Genomic DNA, 23,300 nt, shown 5'->3' on the forward strand with positions numbered 1-23,300 from the left:
CCCGGCAGACAGGCAGCCCCCCCGGGGTGCCACTCCAGCCCTGAGAGGCAGCTTAGCACACGAAACCATCACTCGAAAGTAAAAACTCTCCGGCCCGGGAGTGCTGAGTACGTCGGAAACTTCAGCCACCGCTCACCTGCGGCCGCGCAGAAGCAGAACGTGGGGCAGACGGCGGGCGCGGGCAGACACCGGGTGCCACACGGGCGTTCACAGGAATTTGGAAACCTCGGCCGCGGAACCGAAGTAGCGAGTTCAGCCGGCGGTTTTGCAAAGCCACGGTATGGACAGGGAAGGAACTGGTAGGGAAACGATCCCGGCAGCACCCGAGCCGGCTGCATGCATTGCTTCAGCTTGGGGGAAAGCAAGTATTGACCCACTCCCACTACAGGTAGGTAAGACACCAGTGGGGTTTGCACAGTGGGGTGGTCGTGGCAGCCACGAAGCCTGAGGCTCCTATAGCTCCTTTACATGGCTCGAGGCCACGGCGATCGTCTACACCAGCTCTACAAGCGTGCAGAGCTTGCGCCGAGCCCTCTGCTCCGCCATCGCGAAGCGATGGCGGAGCAGAGGGCTCGACGCAAGCTCTGCGATGGTCGTTTCCCTAACAATGCCAAAATCGGCTAAATCAGCATGGGAAATAACCAGCGCGGTTAAACAATGGAGTCTTGGCAAAGCTGATGGCCTCTTGGCTCCTGAGGAAGTCGGAGCTTCAGGTACTCGCCACGAATCAAGACATGGCGGAAGGGAAAACGGAGGGAAGAGGCAGCTGAGGACAACTCGTTTTTATTGAAGAAAGCTTGAGTAAAACCACTTTTATTACATAAATATTAAAAAGGACAGAAACCGAGGACAACAAAACCACAGGAAAATATTTACACAGACAGCCAAGAAATAGTGCTAGAGAAACGGCTCTATGAAAAGCAAAACACGGCCAGGGAAATACTCCAGTGAAGTACTTCTAAGGGGAAGGTGAAGACGACACTTCCCTGCTGCTGCTGAGGAACCCGGGCGCTGGAAGGTCCGAGCACCCAGCGGCACCCGAGGTGACAAACAGGCCTCACCTCGCAGGGGACTGCGCTCGTCCTGCAGCCGGGCGCGCAGAAGCTCAGGGGAAGTTCTTCGTCCCCAGGAACAAACAGGCAGGAGAAGTTCCACGCTGCCGCTCGGCACAACAGCCTTTTCCAGGGCCGAGGACGGCAGCAGAGCAGCTCAGCACGGGGGAACCTGCTGCTTTCCAACGCGTGCGTTGGAATAACCAACAAGTTTCCTGCAAGTTCCCACCGATCCAAAGATCCTCGGATGGCGAATGTCTGTCCCGCCTCTGCGCTGCGCTCTAAGAGCCCGTCTCGCTCCGCTGGCGCTGCGGAGACCCCCGCTCGGCTCTTTAACGGCACGAGGCATCGGCAGTCACGAGCATCTCTTACCTGAAGATGACCTCTGGGCTGAACTAGCTGAACACAGGGTTTCTTGGCAAAAAGATAAAACTGCCAACGCTGAGCGGAGCGGGGAGACAAGTCTGCGCAAGCCTCCCTTGCTAAATCTGAATTTAAAAAAAACCAAAGGCTAAAACTCAAGATGGCAGAGGTTGAGCAACAGGGGCCTGCACGGACATAAAGGACTGCAAAAGAGAAAGAAAAACGCTAGCGGGGGGTTCTGAATGCCTACACCTCGCACGTTATGTCTCTGCGGTTGTGGAGTTAAAAGCTTATATATTTTATTACTTTTTAAGATCTCTAAAGAGGAAGGTATCTATGTGAGAGGGTATTTTAAAGGATTTGATATGTTCAAACGTCTACTTTAACATTAAAATGACCACAAAGTGTCAAAAGATTCCAGCTAGCTAATGGGTAAGAGGGAAGTGCCTCAGCACTAGCTGGGCACACGGCTCCAGTGTTCACGAGAAGGGGGGGGTGTTCCTGTTTAAACAAATCTAAGTTACTTAAAACCAAGAAAAATAGAGCTGTATTCACTTGTAACAAACATTTTTGGACTAGCTTAAATTCGGCGAAAAGATTTCCCAGTCTGAGATGTTGTTCTTTGGTGAGAGCTTGTCAAGAGCTCTGCTGAAGGCTAGTTTGTAGATCAGTTTGGATCAGCAGTTTAAAATCTTCATAAAAATTCAAAACATATCGTCCTCATCAGACTCCTCCAAGTACCGGACCGGCTTTTTGAGACGTCCGGGCCTGGTATGGGGCACGGCTGCTATGAGGCTCTCCATCCGAGCAGTTGAATCAACAGTGAAGCTATCATCATCTTCCAGCTTGGATTTCTGGAGGGAAAGCATAGTCAAGAAGTGAATCATAAATCCGAGCATAAACAGGGAACGCTCACGTAGCATAAAACGCAGCGCTGTGTCACGGGGAAAGTGGTTCTTCGGACTGATGCGACCAAACCAACAATCTGGGATAAGCACGTGTGCCCGACCCCGCTTCTCACCCCGCTTTCCCCACACCCAGCGATAAAGACGGGTGTCGCACAGGAGGTTCTGCCTCTGCCGCGCTTTTGCTGCCAGAATAACCGGCACCGCGCTCTGGGGTACCCCCCGGGCTCTAACGGGCGGCGGAGTACAAACCTTTGCTGCGACTGATTTGGAAGGCTTGGAGCCAAAATCTGAATCCGAATCCGAATCCAAAGAGCTTGGCTGCCTTTTGATAACTTTCCGCCCCTTGGTCTGGCCGGGCTTCTTGTCACCCGCTGCTCCAGCCTCAGAATCCAGGGATCCCTCCTTCACCGCTGCCTTGCTGGATTTGGGTGCAGCCTTTTTCTTGGCTAGAATATCCATGATGGACGGCTGGTTATCTGAAACAGAACTCTGCGCTTAAACCCTTGTTTTGCTGCCTCTCTTCTCATTCGCAGTTCGTGAATGACTTCCAACACAAATAGGGCTCTGCGCTATACTGCGAGGTCAGCACGCAGGTCGTCTCATTTTGAAGCATGGTTTTCTAGAAAGATTGCTCTTTACCGAGATTATGAGAAATGAGGTTGTTTATCTGCTTAGTTCCACTACATTTAGAGGATCAAATTGAAATGTACCCAAAGCAATTTACAGACTATTTCAGATTGAAAAGTCCTGAACTCCCAAGGCTGCGTAACCAATCTTAAGACCTTCAAAACTTTTGCACAGGGAAGGAATGAATTTACCGCCTGTACTAAACAGTTACTTGTGGAGTTCCTTCTTACCTATATCTTGACATTTTTTTTAACAGCATCTTGAAGCACGTCTCCAAGTTAAGCTGAAATGAGCAGGCCATTTCTGAATGAGAATAGGCTTTCTCACTTTAGAAGTGGAAGAAACAGCTATTTTGCTGTGAGGTAACATACTATTTTACTGCTGGGATCAGAACCAGCTAGTGATGGAATATGCAAAACAGCTTGCAAAGTTTGACAAAGACTCTGGGCAGTTCAGTTTAGAAAAACCTGAGTCAAACGCCGTAGATTTATGAGGTCGAGCTAGCACTAAATAGATCAAGCTACCCCAAAGAAGCTTTTCTTCTTCCTGGGAAGCAAGCTACCAAGCAGCTTTCTTCCCAAAAAGACATGAAGTAGAACATTGACTGCAAGACACAAATTCCACTCGGATTATTTCTGCCAAGTATTACATAGCACTGTAGGAAGCATTCACTTTTCCTGTTCCCAAACTAAAATTCGCTCCCTTCAGGCATGTCTGAGATGAACTAGAACATGATATGTTTGGAAACAGACTTCTTTAAAAATGACAACAACTAGGCAACCTTTGCCACAAACCTCAGATCTTTTCTGAAACAAAAACTCAAGTTATTCAGGCCTCCGAACGCCTAGCAAAATCACTCAGACTTGTTTCCCACAGGAATAATAATTGTTATCTAAAAAATGATCTTACGAAACTTCGCCTTACCCTTAGTGGCACTGGCCTTCTTAGCTGCAGCAGGTTTTTTAGATACGGCCTTACTGCGAGGCACAGAGACAGAAGGAGCTGCAGGAGCTTGACTCACATTTTCATTAGCAACATCTTGGACTTGAACTGAAGAAAGCAAGCAGAAAGTAAGTCTGAAACAGTCAAATTATCTACTCTGGCTATAAACATTAGAGCAGAAGGAAATAATTTTGATCCGCTTTATAAAAAAGAACAACTATTAAAACTGGATTAATCACAAATGCAAGTTAGAAACAGACAAAAAGTCTGGTGCACGGAAACCAGCTTGTACCCTAGCATCAAAGTTGCTTTGCAAGATCTCGTGACTAACGTCTGCCTTTGTCAGTGTTAAGCGCTGATCAGCATGCCCAGTGCGCTCTCGTTGGGTTTTAGGAAAATCAACAAGATTTAGAAGGTCTTTACTCACCAGGGATAGCGCTTTGCACTGGCTTTTGCTTGGGAGCTTTAGCTGCTTTTTCAGCGGTTTCCCTAGAATACAAAACCCCAAGTATTTTTTCAACTTACAGTGCACTAAATAGGTGCATTGAAGAAAAAGGGCTCTGAATTTCTGTATAGCATTAACACTAGAAGCACAACTAATTTCCAGGGACTATGTGGAGAAATACTCACTTTGGAGCAGCTCTGAGCTTGGGACGTTTTGCTTTTGAGTTTGTATCCGATTCAGTGTTGCCTTCACTGTCGCCCTGAAATTCAGACTCCTCATCTGAGCTGGAGAGATTTGCATCTGAGTCCGAACTGATTATGGTCTTGACTTTGGCTGACGAAATGACACAGATGTATCATTTTACACATTTGGCAATATGCAGCTCAGTTTCTTTTTCAATATTTTAGCTGCAGTTATTAAAAAATAAAGATCTGAATAAAAACAAGCAGATATTGAGACTGCCAGTGAGAAGACGCCAAATCACAAGTGTATTCCACACTCACTTACCAACAATGCATTTGATTTGCCAAGACAGTTGTGTAATTAAAACCAATAACCTTATTTCTCTAGTTGCCCATTTCTGCTTTTCCTTGAAAAGCATTGTGAAAATCTGCTCAAATGGTAGAAATATTTAGTTGTTATATACAGTAAAATAAATGAGCCTCTTAAAAATTATTTCTGACGGAGATCTCAGACTCTGGGAGCTCTTTAAATAGTCTGTTCAATTTTCTCCTCCACAGACTGCCCCTCTTCTCGTTTGTGTTGTCACTCACCTGCTGCTTGGCGAACCACTCTCTGTCTTTGAGGAAGCGCTTCGAAATCAGACTCTGAATCAGACCCTGAGTCAGACCAAGGGTTTCGTTTCTTTGTTTTCTTTAATGGCTTAAATGGTAGAGTGGCCTGTCTCTGAGCACCTGCAAAATATTGGGAGGCAGGATGAACCAGCAAACTTCCGTGTGTACTTCAGGCTCAGCAGCCCAAGCTCAACTGAGAAATACATCACTAAATTCAGAGGATTCTGTCTTAAACATCGAAGAGAAATAGTCATCTATCCCGCTTGACTGTTATCCAGGATCACTTTCTCTCTCACCTAGTTTTTCCAAAAATACTGATCCTAGATGTTACTCATCACCTTCAGGAAGAGGTCAGATAACCAAATTTACAACCCTTCCCCTCACTTTCCGTTGATGGAATAACATATAAAAGCATTTACCTCGCTCAGCATTAAGCTTCTGCACTAATCTCTGCTTAAGGCCTGAAGACTCTTTGTCTCCTGATGTGTTTTCTTCTTGATTCTCATCAAATTCATTTTTTTCACTCTGAAGATACAAGCAGATATCAAATAGATAGCGAGTCAGCTCACGCAATTAGAAGAGGCACACAGAGTAATGTAGAAAGGAGCTGCTTAGTTCAGATGTATGCAAGTTAGTGAGACAAGAAATCGGAGTTCGTGAAACAAACTGCTTGTAAAATTGATTAGGCAAGTAAATCAGACATGATCCGTCCCCAAATCAGGTGACTTAAAATGCAAAATCCAACATTAACAAAAACAGGAACTTTGTCCCCACTCCTGCAAGCGCTTTGGTACCGCCTTTGTGTGCTGACGGTATGGCTCCAGGGTGTGTTGAGGATGCAGGATTGAACAGGGTGGGTTAAAAACAACAGTGCAAGTTATTTGGAAAAACTGTTAGATGGAACCATCTGTAGGAAAGGAGCAATATGTCTGGCTTACAGGTCAAAACAGGTGAGGGGATAAATTAATTTTCTATGCTGCAAATGGCTGAATGGCATAATTTCAACTAGCCCTGTAAAAACTGTTAAATCTTCTTTATCTCCTTGATATCAAGAACAATAATAGCATTAAGTGGCTGAAAGCATTACTGGAAATGCAAACTGTTCTAGAGAAGTGAATTTTCTAGCTGTACTTCCTGCCTGCTAGAGGATTTATAAAATCCCCAAGACACCTAGAACAACCTTACTTGCATCTGCCTTTTCACTTCTAAGCTAGTAACCCATCTCTGACATTGTGATATGTGCTCTTGCCAAAAGATTTCCCTCTAAGCCATTCATGATACGTTAGCGAATCTGTTCTCCTTTAGTCTGAGAAACATCCATTTCTGGTGTTCCCCACGTCCCAAGATTCTGTCCCTCTCCCTGAACAGCTGCTTCACCAGGACAAGTTCAGCTAACAAGAACTTGCATTTCTTTAGGACTGTATTGAAGAGGATGTAAAGAAAGATTAAACATTCAGAACGTTCCTTTTTACCTTTATTTTCTTTTTAGTTCTCTTCTCTGCCTCCGCCTTCATCTCTGCAGTTATCCGAGGAACAACCCTTATGCCATGAGGTGATGGCATTACTTCTGGCAGTTGTGCCTTCTTCACCTTCGTCTTCCCTCCTTTCACCTTTAAAGGTTTACCAACACACCCTGCCATCTCATCCTGAATTTGCTTGGCTTCCACTGCCTGCAGAGGTGAACATAAAAGAATACAACCATGAGAATACAAAAGAAACAACGCACTACTGAAAAAAACCGCTGTCACAGCCCTTGCAATAAAGCACTCTATACTTGCTGATAGATTTCCTACCATCGGTTTAAATGAAGCTTCCCACTCTGCTACAGATTTGCACATTTTCAAGCAATGCCTTAGGCCAGAGCTATAGACACAGGCAGTGACCAGATGTGACGGTGCACAGACACCTGCCCACAATTTGGGCTCTGTTCAGTAAAGCCCAGCTTCTCCCTCACCTTTTCAGTGTCCAAAAAGCCCTTTGATCTACATCTCCTCAGACTATATCCTAGTACTGGTTTTCTCTCAAGCCCTCCTAAAACTCCTCTTCACTACTCAGACCGGTAGTTGACCGCCTTCCAACGGCCACCTTGGTGTCTTGACTCCCTGGCCCAAAGCAGTGCTACTCCTATCCAAGCTAGGAAGGTGAAGAAAGCTTTCACTCTCCTCCATGAGTGCAAGACACAGGAGTTATCATTTTTAGTTTCCTTGTTATGACAAAAAAGTCAATAGAGAGCTGGTGGATAAGACTACAAGGGAGTCAGTCATCTGCATTGAACATTGACATACATCAAGTTCTTCAACAAAGACAGCAAGGTCTTCCTTCCACAGATCACAGGGACTCTTGCACTTAAGGTTTTCCAGCTCCTTTTCCTAAAGGGAATCACAGTGGATAATCATTAGTCACATATTTTAATCCACCATCAAAAAAATATATTATATAACAATGCTTTTATAAGAAAAGGAAGGAACATACTTTGTTATCTCTCTGCTTACAGAGCTCATCTTTCTTCTCTTTAGTCAGATACCAAAGGGGCATGTTCAGCAGATAGTTGAAGTCTGGTCCGGTAGCTGCAGCTGATTCTTTGTCACTCTCCTCCTCCACCTCCTCCTCTTCTTCCTGAATATGGGTTTAAACCAAACATTGTCAACACATATATTGACATACAAGGGTAGGGCTATTGATCAAATTTGGACTGCATCACAGGTACTCCATGTGCTTATGGTGTCCTAGACTCTTCTAGAGCAATTCAGAAATGGATAAAGTTACACTTCTTAAAGCCTTAGCTGCTATTGCACGGAGGAATCCATCCACAAAAACAATTCTCCAGATCTCTTTTGCTCTGCTCTGTTTGGCCTCTCTGTCTTTATAGTCCAGATTGTCTCCTCAGGCTACTTAAAACCGTCATCTTCCTCACAGACCTTCCACAACTGTGTCCCACAGGCGGAAGGAAACCCTTAAGGAAGAGTAGAAATTGCTGTGGCAAGAGGACTTGACCCGACAGACTCAAACCCGAACGACTAGGTCTCAGTGCCTTCTGAACAAGAGACTGAATTTTTGCTTGTCTTATGTTTCCTATCACAGACATACCAGACACGCAAGCTCTTGAATCCTACAAATTAAAAAGCAACTTGGGCTTCTTTGTACAAATTATGAAGCTTCAGAGATAGGGGCCAGTTCAGATCTATTTGGAGAGGATGACTGAAGCATTACCTTGTTTTGCGATTCCTTCCAAGCCTTCACTGGATCAGATTCATACCCTCTCTGGATAAGAACTTGAATCAACTCTTTCTTGGGTTTGTTTTCTGTAAACAGACATTTCAGGATTGTCAGTTAGTGACCGCTACCAATCACTGTTAGGAAAGACAGATGAGCTTTAAATTTTGGATCCCATGGTTCTAGCAGCTCAGCATCCTATCGGGCTCTAAAGTAGCCTTTCCTCACCAGAGGTGGGACACGTGGAAAAGCCTGAAATAACACCTAAAATGTTCCTACTTAGCAGGTGGTTTGTCAGGTCAGCATTGCTCCTATACCTGTCAGGAACACCTGCCAGAGCACTGTAAATATGTTTCTTCTTCATTTCCATATATACATTTCCCCTGCCCTAAGTAGTTTTTGAACTTGGAAGAAAAGGTGCGATGGTATCAAAAAGGTTTCACAATAAGAGGCAGGCAGGTGGAGGAAAAAAAGCCCTGATAGCCCTCAAAGGCTTTGGTATAGCTTGCACCTCATTAGACATCGCCTGGGAAATTTATGCGATAAGTGCCCCAACCAATGGGAACGCTTCAGCTGGAATTTGTTGCTTTTTAAGATATCAGAAGCAATCAACCATGAGACACAAATACAAATGAAACCAGCTTTGTCAGCCTTGGAACTACTTATTACAAAAACCCAAGAAAATGCATTTCAAGGGAATGATTTCTCTTCCTGACTCAAGTCAAACAGACACAGGCTGTTGGGATTATTGGACTGCCTTCAGACACAAACCACAAAGCGTCTTATGACACTTTGTCTAGCTGCATCCTCCATGAATGCAAATGAAATACAGAGTGCCTTTTAGACTGAGGTGGAAAACTTGATTGAAAAATTTGAATGGTGGGAACAAAGATCTGTTTCTTTTTCTAGCTCATGATTCTCAGATGCTGCTAACGTGAGTATCTTCTAAATTTGAAACCCCAGTCCACTGAGAACATGATTTGGAATATTTTTGCAGAGGTTCATAAAGATAACACAGAGAGAGACGTGTTCTTAAGAAGTATGCCTTTGAACAGAAAACACTACCCCTTTCTAACCCCACCAATACTTAACTGTTATTCCTACTGAGTCAGAAATAGATAGGAATTATTGCTAAACTATTAAAAAAAATTTCTACTCTCAAAATAGTGTCAAACACACAATAGGAAAGCTGTATGAGTATCCTGTTTTAATATGTGCATAATGCTCTATAGACCAAGGATACTCTGTGAAGCATTTTCGTCTTGTATGTTACTGGAACAGAAAGATAAGCTCTGGTGTAGTCTGTGAAAAGCCAGTCTGGGTTTGAGGGGGTGCTGACAGAACTCAAGGGAGCACCTAGTTGTTCTCCCAGTTTCATAAACCAAGTAAGCAAGAACAATGCATACCGATCACAATTTTCCCATCTATTTTCTCCAGGATGAAACGAGCCTGGTTGCTCAGTTTTGCAGACTCCGCACCTAGCATTCCAATAAGCCATTCTTTTCTCAAATTGTAATATCGGAGCCTGAGTTCAAAGAACTCTTTAAGAATATCCTGGGGAGAGTCGTACTTCTTGAGAAAACCAACGTGGTCAAAAAGAACCTAGATTAAAGAACACAGGCATTATGATCATAAAACTGATTCCCAAACCCACTGAAAATTAGCTATAACATAGGTGTGATAGTACAATTGAATTATTAGCCAACAAATTATAAACCTTAGCGTTGTTTTAGAAATTACTTCAGTTGGCAAGCACACAGCAGAGACAATTTTAGAATTCGAAGTTCGTGAAAACACATAGTAGGGTGAAGGTTACTTGAATCTTAAAGCTATCTGTAGGATAAACATCTTGCATCAAGCTTCACACTTTGTCAGAATCCACACATTCAATGGCAGTGCTGTTGTCACAACAAAGGCCTCTGTAAACTGTGTGATTTCAGATCATTTTGACTCCTTCAGGCAAAACCATACCACTCGGGGCCCATTCCCAAGCTGGTCTCTTGACCTTTTGAAGGTGTATATAGAAAGCTGATTTAAAACCAGTAACAGCAGAAAAGTCGAAGTGAATAGGTTACTGCAAAAGAGTATTGTTTCACGCAGCAAACGCAGCTGTTCACACAGTCTTTGAGTTAAACCAAGAACTTTCTTCAGCAAAATCTATTACATACCATGGAGTTGCATGTTAAATTTGTTTGGAGTTTGAAGACCTTATGCAGCCCCACTGCTTGAGCTTCCGCTAGTTTTTCTTCAGTCATCTTCACTATAAACTTCACTGTCGTGTCTGTGTGATATTCTTTATAGTCTGTGATTAGTGGGGGTGTCTTCTCAGTCCCATTTAACATTGGCTCCAGAACTTGCTCTTTATAAGTCTGAGAAAAGAATCAAAGTCAGACCCGTGTTTCCCATGGAGATGAAAAGCTCTAAAACGCACTAATCACTTTTTGCTTTACAGGGCAAACTATAGGTTCCTAGAGCAAATTCACTGTTTATTACCTGTGTCCATGTTCTGACAGGCAGCTCAGTGATCTCAATGGTTGAGGAATCAAGGATAGACACTTCACCACTTATCACATACTGATTAGGTCCCAGCTCATCTATCGTGCCTTTGAAATTCTTGTAACTAGGAAGCTAAGCAGAAAAGAACACTGGATTCAGCTTTGCGTTGTTGCTTCTGTTTTTAAGCACTTGCATGAAATGCTCCAATATGTGCTGAATAAACTAACGAGCGAGACATTGTTTTTTCAATACGTTATTTACCATTGGCAATGGCTCTTCTCCATCCATCAAACGACGGATATTATTCACGACTTCCCTGACATCAAAGTTGGGGATCTTACAGGACCAGCCAGTACCGATTCCTTCTGCCCCATTTATCAGCACCATTGGAATGATAGGCATATACCATTCTGGCTCCACACGTTGATTGTCATCATATAGGAACCTCAGGATATTGTCATCCATTGGTGGGAACAGCAACCGTGCTAGTGGGCTAGAATGGAAAAGAGAATTTAAGCCCAAATTCTTGTTACAGAACAGTGACAACCACGCAAAAAGAACCCCCCAGAAAACAAAACAAAACACATAAATCAGGTTTATTCCTATCAGCCAACTTTAGCCATACAGCCTGGCTGCCTACGTTAGGAAACTAGGCTTCTAGAGTAACGCTCAAAACAGAGATGCATCTTCAGCAATCTCACCAATCTGTACAGGTTCCACTGACTATATGGGACCCGAAGCTCGTACTTTAAGTATGTAAATTAGACGTTTAATGTCTGGGAAGGCTTCAGTTCTCTGTATACCTTGCTTTAGTACAACCATACATGTGCTCAAGTAACAGATTCGATCAAGTTCAACCCGAATGACCATTGGGCCATGGAGACCACAGCACTGTACCGTCAGATACTAGAACTTCATTCTCCCAACTCAAGTTCATTTTTTATTATCCTACCCAAATTTCTCCCTTTTTTTTTTTGCTCCCATTTCCATATTCTCTGCTCTGCCTTTCTGTTCTCTGGGATGATAACCAAGTTTACATATCTGAATCTAGGATCCAAATCTCACTTCAATTGTTGCTACTCTGAGTATGCAAGTAGTCCAAAGTTTTACAGGGAAGAAGTAAATTAATTTTTCATTTTAAATGCTGTCAAATTGAGTCCTGTAACACGCTAAGAATATTTAAGACAGTAAGAAATCTTTAATGCTGACCTGAGCATTGTAAAGATGTATCGAGGGCTGGCAGAGTCTTTCCCACCATGCAGCCTTGTGCCAAACTGACCAATAGGCTGTAGCAAGTTGAGGTTGTTACTGCCCACAAAGTTCTGAGCTAAGTTAATAATAGTCATCATCAGCGATGCCTGCAATAAAGAAAAGTTTAAAGCTAAAAATGCTGAATTCTTCACTGAATGGACAAAGTTAAAGGCAAAATTCACACCAAGAACAGAACTGATAGAGGATAAACTCAACTAATAAAATACCGGAGGAAACTCTCACTGAAAGTGCATCCCAAGACCCTCTAGTCTGGATGACTAGATATACTCCAGTCACCCACCATATATTGCTATCTACCTGTTCTTGAAACCTCCAAGGAAAGATTCCATCAGTCTCCCAAGAAAAGCTTGTTTTAGTGCTTAACTTCTCCTTACCAAGGTAGAAAGGCTATTAACATCTGCCTAAACCTATCACAAATAAAGTGGGTTTTTCCCTGTTCTACTTTTTGAATGAAATATACTCCCATGAAGTCTAGGTAGGACAGGGAGACTGACCATTAAATTAATATTGAAGTATTAATAGCGGATATACAGCCACTTTGCTTTGGCTTTTATACTCAAACATCTAATTCTGCTCTAGAGGCATCTTAACTGTCAAGTCAACAGAAGGGCTTTTTCGCCTTTCATTTCAAAAGCATTTTGCACAACCAGCCCAGGTTCTTACTTCACCATGATGGTATGAGGACATCTCAGCTACAGAACCAGCCAGCTGAGCAACCTTCACCTCCCGCTTATCATTTCGTTTGAAACATGTGAACAGAACTTTTCTTTGACCTGGCTTCAAACCTGTACAAAAAAGAAAAGATCTTGTGATTAGAACACAGAATGTGTTTCACTTAGCTTCTGCTCTCTAGAGAGTAAGAGCTACTTATACACCTAAAGATTCTACACCAGGAGACTAAGGTACTTGCAATAATATACTACAAAATGGACAAGATATTTAATCCAAAGATTAAAAAACTTGGAGAGCAGAAAACGGACTTCAGAACACTGACTCTGAAAACTCAGCAGGTTCCCTGATTCTGGTGATACGACATACAAACAGCCATTTATTAAGTTCTGGGGAATGCACTATGTGGAATCACTGTCTTGAAATAACTTACCATCAACCAGTGACGGGATTGATCTTTCATTATCTGAGTTTGAGAACAGCACTAACTCCTTGTTGATGAAGTCATTGTATGTCAGGTAATTAGTATTTTTCCCATATAGGTATTCCTAAGAAAAACAGGTGCAAGATTGCCTTAATTTTAACAACGTCTAATCTGTTTCTTAGCTCATACTTGGCTAGTTTCACTAAAATGGAAGCTCCTTGTAAGACTAGCTAAACACAGCTCAAGTGCTAACATTCTTAGCATGGCAAAGTGAAACATCGCTTCCAATGACGCAGGCCCAGTTTTTGAGAAATAAAGTCTTCATACAGTCCTGCTCGAGTTATCATTTCCCTATTGATAAAGTAATTTGAAAGATAAGAGTTAAAAACGAAATTAACTGTTGGACAATTGACAATGAGGCTACACTGACAAGAGAAGCTGCTCTGCAAAATCCTGAAACATTTTAACTGTCCCATAATCCGCTGACTGACTCACTGACTCTGAGCTGTGTGCAGCTCTAGCATGCCAGACTGAAGCGGAGAACAGCCCCAGGGAGAGAGAGGAAACCAGTTTCCTTCATATACGTAAACCTTTTACCTCTGGCAGACCATGCAGCTTCCGTTGTCTTCTATCCTCCATGAAATTAGTCAGCCACTCCTTTCGCTCTTCTACCTTCTTCTTGCTAAAGGCCTGTATGTTACAAAATGAAAAGTAACTCAGTTCTAGGACATTCTGTGGTGTGCCCTATTGGACCACTTGAGAAAAACAAAGCATACAGGAAGAGTTTACCCAGGAGAGTAACAGGCTAAACAGGCTGACTTACTACCCCAAGAAGCGCAATAAAGGTTTTTGTAGCTAAATATATTAAGAGCATAATTTCCACCAGTCCTTAGGAGACATGGTAGTTAGGTTTAAACGTATGGATTTTTAACATAATGGAAAACTAAAGCAGATTTTGGGGGAAATTAATATTTTAGGGAAAAACTTGGCTTTTTTGGCATTGCCTGATAGCTCAGAATACTTAAGAGTCAATGTCTACTGAAGGTGAAGAAGTTCACAGAAGCGAGAACTGTTTTAATCCACTGGTGAACCATTTTACAAGAAAATCTAGGGGAGAAAGGGGAGGTCTGACTTGCAGAAAATTGCAGCAGAACATGCAGAAAAATGTTAAAGGGATATTTACTATTGTGTCTGAAAATGTCAATTGGTTTGTAGTGATTAGTTTGTTCTGAGCTATATTTAAAAACCATCATTAAAAGGGTACTCTTGGCCTGAGGTCTGTGGACAGATTTGCTTCTACTGGTTAGACTGAAGCCGTAGCCTTGGTAACAAAGAGATTGTGTCTCAAGCCCGAAGGCCTCTAAGAGCATTTTAAGAGAAAATACACAGCACTCTAAGCAGTAGAACACCAAAGGTAGTAAGTCAGCAATTAAATCAAGCGTTAGTTACCAGGGTGATCGCAGCATCATCTTCAGGACCAGAATATTTAAAGCCAATTCGATGTTTAGCCATATCTGCAAAGTATTCTTTAGCCTCCTTCGATGTGCTGGTACCCAAACCTGCAGAGACAGTACTAGTTAATCCTAATACCTTCTTGCTTAAATTAAGTTGCAGTTCAAAGAAATGTTTTGCTTTGCCTAGTTTCTGTGATGCATCGTATAAATGTACAGCATGAAGGTGACTTACTGAAAACTTACGTTACTTTAAAAATCACAAGAATTACAGATAAGTGAGCAGTTGCATGTTGTACTTTCGGATTTTGTCTGTAACTCCTGTAGATATCTGAAATGATTAACTGCAAATTGGAAATGATTCCTCATCATCCAGCCATTGTTCTGCAGTTGGCAACTTTCTTATTGGTATTAAGCAATTCTGGAGTAAGTACTTAGCTTACAGTGCTAACAGTACACAAGGACTGCGCTATGGAAAATAGCACATAAAACTGAGCATAATTGCCTAAGAGGGCTGAAAGAATGGTTACCTACAATATTGTAGTTCCATTGTGAGAGATTTTATTGAGATTTTACCCAGGTAGAGGTTATTGTTTCCTTACTTTTATATTTTATGTCGCATGTATTTGTAATCAGAATATCTTAGGAGGCAAGAGACTTGGAGGACACCCAGTCCAAACCCCTTCTGCAAAAGCAGGACTAACTGAATTTAATCATGAATGCTCTTACTTGGATCATTTAATTTCACCATATTAAGTTTTCTACAAACCTTTATAGTACTTGATTTTCCATGAATTGTAGTTCTGTGTACTGTTTTTCCATTCTTCAAATTCAGGAATGCTGTAGAATGCAATTTCTTCTTTGTTTTTAGAGGCCTACAATGAACAAATATTTTAGCTGTGAAATGAGAGGCAGATTTGGACCAATGGATCCTTACTCATTCACCTTACCATCTACCCAACCCTTACCTTTATGATAGGAGTAATAAATTCCTCCAAAAAGTTGTGTCTTAGAAGAGATGGCCAGTTGTGATGGATGAAGTTAATCAGCAAACCTTTGATATGCGATCCATCTTGATCCTGATTTAAAAAGAAAAAAAAAAAAGAAGAAAAAGAAATATTTTATCAGGGACATGATGGAATTGACAATTGTTAGCTTAACAGCAAATGATTCTATAATTCCAGCTAACTGACCCTATTAACTTTCACTTCTAAAAAGGTGACCATGCATTGTTTAACTACTGAAAATTAAGAGAAACAGAAAAGGCACATTCTTGGTGAAAAAAGGTATCAAGGACTGGTCAAGGACCTTGAATCAGCAGACTGGAAAGACAGTATTTAGCTATTTGGTGATGTTACTCCCCCCTCTACTTTATCTGTTTTGTTTTGTGGTTGAAAAGACATTATGACCCACTAAAATATAGAACGATAAAAAGAAACAAATACAGAGAATTAGGTACAACAATGGCAGTGGGAGAAAGGTAGTATTTTCTTCTTTCTTCCGTATTCAAGTGTTGTTCTTTTTCCTCTCCCAATTTTCAATTTTAGTGAACCTAACCTGATCTGTCATAATCATAATCTTTCCATAGCGAAGAGTCTTTAAAGATTCTTGATCTTCATAGTTCTTTTTATATTGTAAACCCACAATCTTGATGATGTTGTTGATTTCAGCATTTTCCATAATCTGGAAAAGATCACACGGAATAAAAACTTATCTTTCAGACTTAAAATGTAGCTCAAAAAAGTCTAAAATTATCCATAAGTATACCGTTGACTGAGCTTTGTCTTGTCTTTTTGCTATTTAGAAGCTTATAATTTCTAAACTGAAGTCTAATGCTTAAATTATTCTAGATTATTCCAAACATTTTCTAGTCCACAACACAAACACTATCCCTTCAGGCAAAACACCGAACAGGACTTAATCAATATTCCCACTTAACCAGCAAGGCAGGCTGAAGATGAGACTAGACTCAGGCGTTTAAGACACTGCTCCTGTGAGTTACAGTGTTCCAGGTGTTCAGCTGTACGGACTCCGTTAAAACACATTGCATTATCACAAAGCGTACCGTGCCTTCTAACATGTAGATTATAACGATTCTCCAACTAACCTGCTTATGAGAAGCTTCTCTGACGTTGAGTATTTTCCCACGAAGGGGAAATACTCCATATTTGTCTCTACCAACCACTCCTAGACCAGAGACAGCCAGTGTTTTGGCTGAGTCTCCCTCAGTCAGGATAAGTGTACAATCTAAAGAATTCTTGCTGCCTAAAAAGGAAAAAATCAAGTCAGTTTCCAGATTAAGAAGTGAAATCAAAGCCTGCATACTCACAAATTGAATGAGAATAAGTATCTTCTAACACATACAGGTTTTGTTGCACTGCACATAGTAAATGGGAATAAACATAGTAAATGGGACTGTAAAATGGGGATAAACTATAATTACAGGTTTTCTCATTTTTCCTTAGGAGACAATTCTTTCATTTGTCTAACGAACAAGTTTTAACTGTTTTTGAATGAATTGATTACAAAGATGTAAACCACTTACCAGCATCATTGGCATCATCCAGCTTAGGAACACCCTTAATCTTAGTGTGTTTCACAGCCGAACATTTCTTATTCAGCTGGCTCTGAGCTTTAAATTTTACCCAGTTTAGGATACTTTCAACAATGCCACAGGCAACTGCCTGCAATACAAAAAATAACCCCAAACAATTGTGGGAAATGCCTTAACAGAGGCAAAAACAATGACAGAATTTTAAGTTATATACTACTTCTTTAGTTCATGACATTACTTCAAAAGTATATATTTGCCACATTAAACGTAAGATGCAGTTTTACAGACATCTTGATTATCCATATATATCGATACTTACGCCCTTAGTAAATTTTTCGCTCAGTTTACAGGTTGAGCCAAAGTTCTTTGCCTGCAGAGTCATGTTCTCCTTAGTCTGAGAGTCAAAGGTTGGGTTTTCAATTAAGGCATTCACGAAAATCCACATGTGGTTCTTCACCTGTATTTAAATACAACAAGCATCACACATTACACAGGCTCATCTCAGTAACAGCAGTGCATTCTGACATTCGCCTGTCAGAGTCACACAGTGAGGGAAAAACTCAATGATCACCGTATGGTTTTGAATTTTCCTAGGTGTCTTGAATGAATTTAGGACAGCTAATGAACGTTCATGAACAACGTTATATGATTTGGGACGTCAAGGAATCAGCAGCTCTCAGCCTAAATAGGTATTATCTAACAGATACTGAGTTTTAGTGCATCCACGCTGACTTACAATGTTCCGATTACAAAATACATCAGCCAAACAAAGAGAAGATTGTTAGTTGGCTTAAACTGGACAATATGAGACTTCTATAATTAGCAATTTTATAGATATTGTCTGTACAATGGAAATATGTATTATTAATTAATGTAGTAATGCATTAAGCTGTGGTTACAATTTGCAATAACGTTACAGTTGTGTTTCCCACTGGAGAAATTCACCATTGTACCTGAAAAGGCTTCACTCCAACTCCGTTTTTGTTCTTCTTTTTCACAACATCAATGAGTTTAGTCACAAGCTGGTCAGCTACATAATCAACGTGCCTGCCACCCTAAAGGAAAAAGGGACCAAAGACGTGGTGGTGATTCCATTAAAAAAAAAAAGTATGCATATCTATTTAAAACTTTAAGCATAGTCTTTGCAACATTAAGCAACTAAGTATTTGTCACTAACATACATACATTTGAAAATAGCTAAGAATATTAGTGATGAAGAATATGGCATTAGCTTGACTAAATAAACTAAAGAAGAGTTACCTTCGTAGTGGCAATGCTGTTGACAAAGCTAACTTGCTGGAAGCCTCTTTCACTTAAAGTCAAACACACTTCCCACCGAGAATTTACTTCCTCATGGATAACCTTAAGCGCATTACCAGTTTCATCTACTTTGTCCTTCAGATAGAGGTCCACATAACTGCGGAATCCTTTCACCTGCATACAGATGAAAGCAGACACTCGTTTATAACAGCTCCTATAAATACTTAATTCATATCCTCCCGAAAAGTGGGTAGAGAAATCACTCATGCAAATTTTCCCTTTACTATGTGTAATGACATAAATTGCTTCAACAAAATCTCACTGTTTAAATGGGATGAGAAATCCAGATATTACTGTTTCTTTTAATGCTCACTTACAGGCAGCCTCTGTCCATTTAGGAAAACTTTGACATCCTTTGTGGATCCAGCAATATCATATGCTCTTCGAGACATTAGTGCTACAATGTCTTTATCAAGAATTGTCATTTTGAATTTTGACAGATCAGGTTGGAAAGTGACACACGTGTAATCTTCTCCATCAAAATATTTCAGTTTCATTTCACCAGCCTTTCCCATGTTGTCTGTCCAGGTCTGAGAAAAGGAGGTTTTGTGAGTTATGAGTCTGACACACACGAGCAACTAGCTTAGTTAACTTAGTTTTAAATATTTTCAAATTAAAGAGAACACTGGTTAAAAGCTAGATTCTGATTATGTCTGCTCATTTCATTATTCATTTGAATTCTATTTTGTGGTGCAGTAACTGTGGGCCAAATTTATTCTAATCAGGGTGCACTGAATGCAAGTTACACCTAGATTTTTGGAACAAAAACCTAGGGTCTTATTTGAAAATCTCAGATATAACCTTACTGAAATGAGAAGTGTTCATACCTGCTTGAATAACTTTTTGTATTCACGACATGCAGTTTCCACAGTAAATTTTTTGCTAAATATGTTGCACAGTTTGGCTCCATAACCATTTCGCCCACCTGGAATTAGAAGGAAAACAGACTTGTGTTACTACCTTTGTTCAAAACCATCTAAAAGAATTCCAGACTAACAGGAGTTCAGCCACTTCAACACTCAATAAGCAACAATATCCTACAAACTCAATACGCAACTACAAACCCGTATTTAATTGGGATTAGCGTTCAAAGATAATTTTTCCTGTTCTCCATGTTTGTACCGTTGTTACGACAAAATAGAGCATGGACACTTCCCTCTGATGGACTCAGAACACCGTTTTCATGTTGCATCAAGGACCCCCTTTTCCCCCGCCTTTTAGTTCAGTTCACACATTTAAACTGATCAGGCTGCTCAAAAATATTAGCGCATATCTGAGAGTCTTCCCTACCTGTGACTTTCTTTTCATCGTCGTCATAGTTGCTGGATGTTAGTAGCTGTCCAAAGATAAGAGCAGGCACATAGACCTTCTCCACTTTGTGTTCCACAACAGGAATACCTTTCCCATTGTTCCATACACTGATTGTGTTATTCTCTCTAGGGGAAAAAAAATGTGTGTTTTTAAGGCTGCAAATGACTGAGCTATGAAACAAGTAGTATACAAAAGCTCTGGGGAAAGGCCACCATTTCATCAAGAGCAACTCTCTGTTCAGCAAGTGCAGAAACAGCCAGCAGAGGGAGGACAAGTCAACAAAAAACTGCTCAGATCTGCAGATACCGTCTATGAAATGGACCACCACACATAAAAATCCTCTATCTGTGCTCAATGACAGCATAAAAAGGTTGAGAGGAAGAAAAAAGGAAAATGGCGACAACGGAAAACAACAACAACAACAACAAAAAAAGCAGTCATTTCACAAGTCAGCACTCTGTAAGAGACCAAGGGACTAAGCAAAGAAAAAGGCTTTCACAACTGGTGAATTACATTTGATCTGACTTGGATCAGCCGCCTCGCAGAGCCCTCCAATACTACACCAGCTTAGCAGAACAGCATCTGAGTGTGAAAATCTAACGCACTTGAGTTGGGAAGGCAATGAACAAAAATGAAATAAAACTTACACGTCAATTGTAACTTTAATGCATGACATGTTTTTATCCCTCTGCTTGTTGTCTGCAGCATTGACTAGAATGGAAAGATTATTGTTATATTACATTCTCAATCAAAACAAAACTATTAACTATAAAGTATCTTCAGTGGAATTAATGCAAAAATTCAATGTTACTAACAATCATCTTGGTATGCAAATATTTTGCAAGTTACAAAGCAGAGTACTACAAGTTAACATAAAAGGGAGAATTCTGGGCTGAATGAAACTGGTTTTGTGACAGAGTGCGCCATCATCCCATGAATGGCTTGCTATTAAGTAGCGCTAATGGAAGGACATTAGTATCCAATATTTCCAAGCACAACCAACAAACAATGTACTCTGCGAACACCATCCATCAAATTATGTGACAGACATTACCTGGTCAACAATGCAACCAGATAAAAGTACACTTGATAAGTTCGTACATTTAGTTCCAGTTTCTTAGACATTCAGCACCCATTAATAACTTGTCAGTCATTGACTTGACAGACAGGTCACCTTACCTAGAATCTCATCAAAGATTTTGTATAAGCCAGGCACAAAGGTCACATCTCTGCAGTTAAGGCCCACATCCTCATCAAAAACCCACATTTGCTGAAAAGAAGGCAAGAAATATGTAAGTCCCCAGGTACACCTCCTCTTCTGTGCCATCAGTTTCTAAGGCAGATGTTTTTTGCCTTATAAACAGATGTGAATGACTTCTCGCCTGCACCGAGGAGTTGAGGCGGCTTAGCCCCGCGGCCCTCCCTTGCCCCGGGCCTCCCCTCCGCACCTGGGTGACCAGCTCCACGGAGCCGATGTAGGTGTCGGGCCGGAGCAGGATGTGCTCCAGCTGCGTCTTCTTCTGGTAGATGCGCTCCACCGAGAGCCGCTTCTTGGTGCCATCACCCTTAGGCACCCGAGGGTTCTCATCCGCGGGCTGCTCGAGGGGGAGGAAGAGAGCGGTGGTGAGAGGCAGCGGGATCCGGGAGGTGAATTGGGGGGGCCCGAAGGGGAGCAAGTCGGGGGGGGGGGGGGCAGCTGGAGTAGGCCCGGGCAGCGGGGGACCCCGACACGGTACCAGGGGAGAGGGGGAGGATCCCGGGAGGGGCCCGAGGAGAACGTGGATGGGGGAAATCTCAGAGGAACGGGGGATCTGAGGAGACCGGGGGGACTGGGGGAAGAGGCCGCGAGAGGGGCCTGGGGAGACCCTGAGGGGGTCCGGCGGGAGCTGAGGGAGGCCCCGGACGCCGAGGGGACGGGGCAGCGGGGGAACCCGAAACCCTGCGGGGACAGGGGACCGCGATGTGTGGGGTGGGAGAGGGTGGCGGGGCGCCGCACGCACTCGGAGGGGCGACGGGGACTCCTGGAGCTCCATGGCGGCGACGGCGGCGAGCGCTGCTGAGCGGAGGCGATGGCGGCCCCAACCGCCCGGCGCCTTTCAAACCTCCGCTCAGCCCGCCGAAACCTCCGCCAATCGCCGCCCGCGGGCCCCCGGCGCGCCGCCAATCACAGCGGGAGGGCGGGGACACGGGTCGCGTTCCCTCCCCTCCCTCTCGCCAGTCACAAGGCGCTCCGCGCATTCAAACCAGCCACTCAGAAGGGAGAGCTGCGGGACGGGCAGCGAAATCGGCCAATAGAAGAGCGAGGGGGCGGGCGCTGTGCGGCTGGGCCCTGCGCCTGCCAGCTTGCCGTTGGTGGTGTGATGTGCTGGGAGGCGCTGGGCAGGCCCTGGGGACGCACTGGGGTACACTGGGCAGCTTCTGGGGACACACTGGGATACACTGGGCAGCTTCTGGGGATACACAGGGACCTACTGCACAGGCCCTGGGGCCCAATGGGCTGGCCCTCATGTCACACTGGGGCATACTGGGCAGGCCTGGGGACCCACTGGGACTCACTGGGCAGGTCCCGGGGACACACTGGGGACACTGGGGCACAGTACTGCCCTGGAGCGTGCCCCCGTGTGCCGGCCCCAGAGCCACCAAGTGGGGGGCTGCCGCCGCACGCAGGCAGGGACCCAAACCCCTCTGCCGCTGCCCAGACCCCGCGCCCCCAGCCCTGCCCGCACACCCTTGCCTGCGCCCGCCTCTGCGGAGAGGGTGACGGTGCCTGCTTCTTGCGCATTCTGCCTCTGCCTGCTGCCGGCGCTCCAGGAGGGGCAAACCCCGCTGCCCACGCAATGGGAGAGGCAAAGCTTGCTGCCCGCGCTCTGGGAGAGGCTGTTCTGTTGACGCAGCGCCCGGTGATGCTGACCTCACTGGAAATGGAACCCTGTGACCGTCCCTGCGGTGTCCCCGACCCCCCCCCATTCGTGCTGATCCCACCAGGGCTGAAGCCCACGCATGGCTCCAGACCCTCTCCCCATTCCCTGGGCTGGCTGCAGCGTGCGCCCCCATGCTCCCCGCTGCCGCAGGCGATGTCCCGGGTAGGGCCCCCCCGCTGCAACAGAGCACTGGGTGTCATCCAAAACGCCAAATTTTCGTGTCTTTATTTCTGGGGCAGTGACAGCATTCGCTTCGCTGGAGGTGCAGGGAGGCGGCCGGGCACAGCCTGGCATCACCCTGCCGCCCCGTGGCATGGGGGATCTGCGGGGACGGCACAGCCAGGGACGAACACGGCACAACCCGGCCGCGGGGTCGGCGTCCTCTCAGTGCTTTCGCAGTTCTCCCCCCTGCGCTGCCCACGGGGCTCCCGGGGCTGTTTCCCCGGCCCCGCAGGATGGGGGGCGGCTGCCTAGCGCATGCGGCTAGTGTCGTGGTGCCGGGGTCACCACATGTGCCGGTAGGGAAAGGCCACCTCCA

The 23,300-nt window shown here is 43.7% G+C and overlaps 1 protein-coding gene across 1 annotated transcript; it reads right to left on the minus strand.

Moving 5' to 3' along the window:
• Positions 1-767: 767 nt before the first annotated feature.
• On the minus strand, positions 768-21,874 carry TOP2A (DNA topoisomerase II alpha). The gene is made up of 35 exons (XM_050911645.1): positions 21,842-21,874; positions 21,290-21,436; positions 21,021-21,111; positions 20,489-20,552; positions 19,821-19,966; positions 19,358-19,455; positions 18,848-19,060; positions 18,471-18,644; positions 18,164-18,265; positions 17,530-17,667; positions 17,202-17,340; positions 16,764-16,921; positions 16,214-16,339; positions 15,625-15,735; positions 15,426-15,531; positions 14,655-14,764; positions 13,803-13,895; positions 13,215-13,329; positions 12,776-12,897; positions 12,050-12,198; positions 11,102-11,333; positions 10,838-10,972; positions 10,513-10,713; positions 9,751-9,946; positions 8,342-8,433; positions 7,604-7,747; positions 7,417-7,500; positions 6,604-6,801; positions 5,551-5,656; positions 5,111-5,251; positions 4,523-4,670; positions 4,320-4,381; positions 3,875-4,000; positions 2,573-2,799; positions 768-2,269 (listed from the first exon to the last, which is right to left on the minus strand). Exons 1-35 carry the CDS (start codon positions 21,872-21,874, stop codon positions 2,120-2,122), a joined length of 4,677 nt encoding a protein of 1,558 aa, XP_050767602.1. The 3' UTR covers positions 768-2,119.
• Between the last annotated feature and the right edge of the window lie 1,426 nt (positions 21,875-23,300).

This window comes from Gymnogyps californianus, chromosome 28 (genome assembly GCF_018139145.2).
Source record: "Gymnogyps californianus isolate 813 chromosome 28, ASM1813914v2, whole genome shotgun sequence".
In the NCBI taxonomy this organism is placed as follows: Eukaryota; Metazoa; Chordata; class Aves; order Accipitriformes; family Cathartidae; genus Gymnogyps; species Gymnogyps californianus.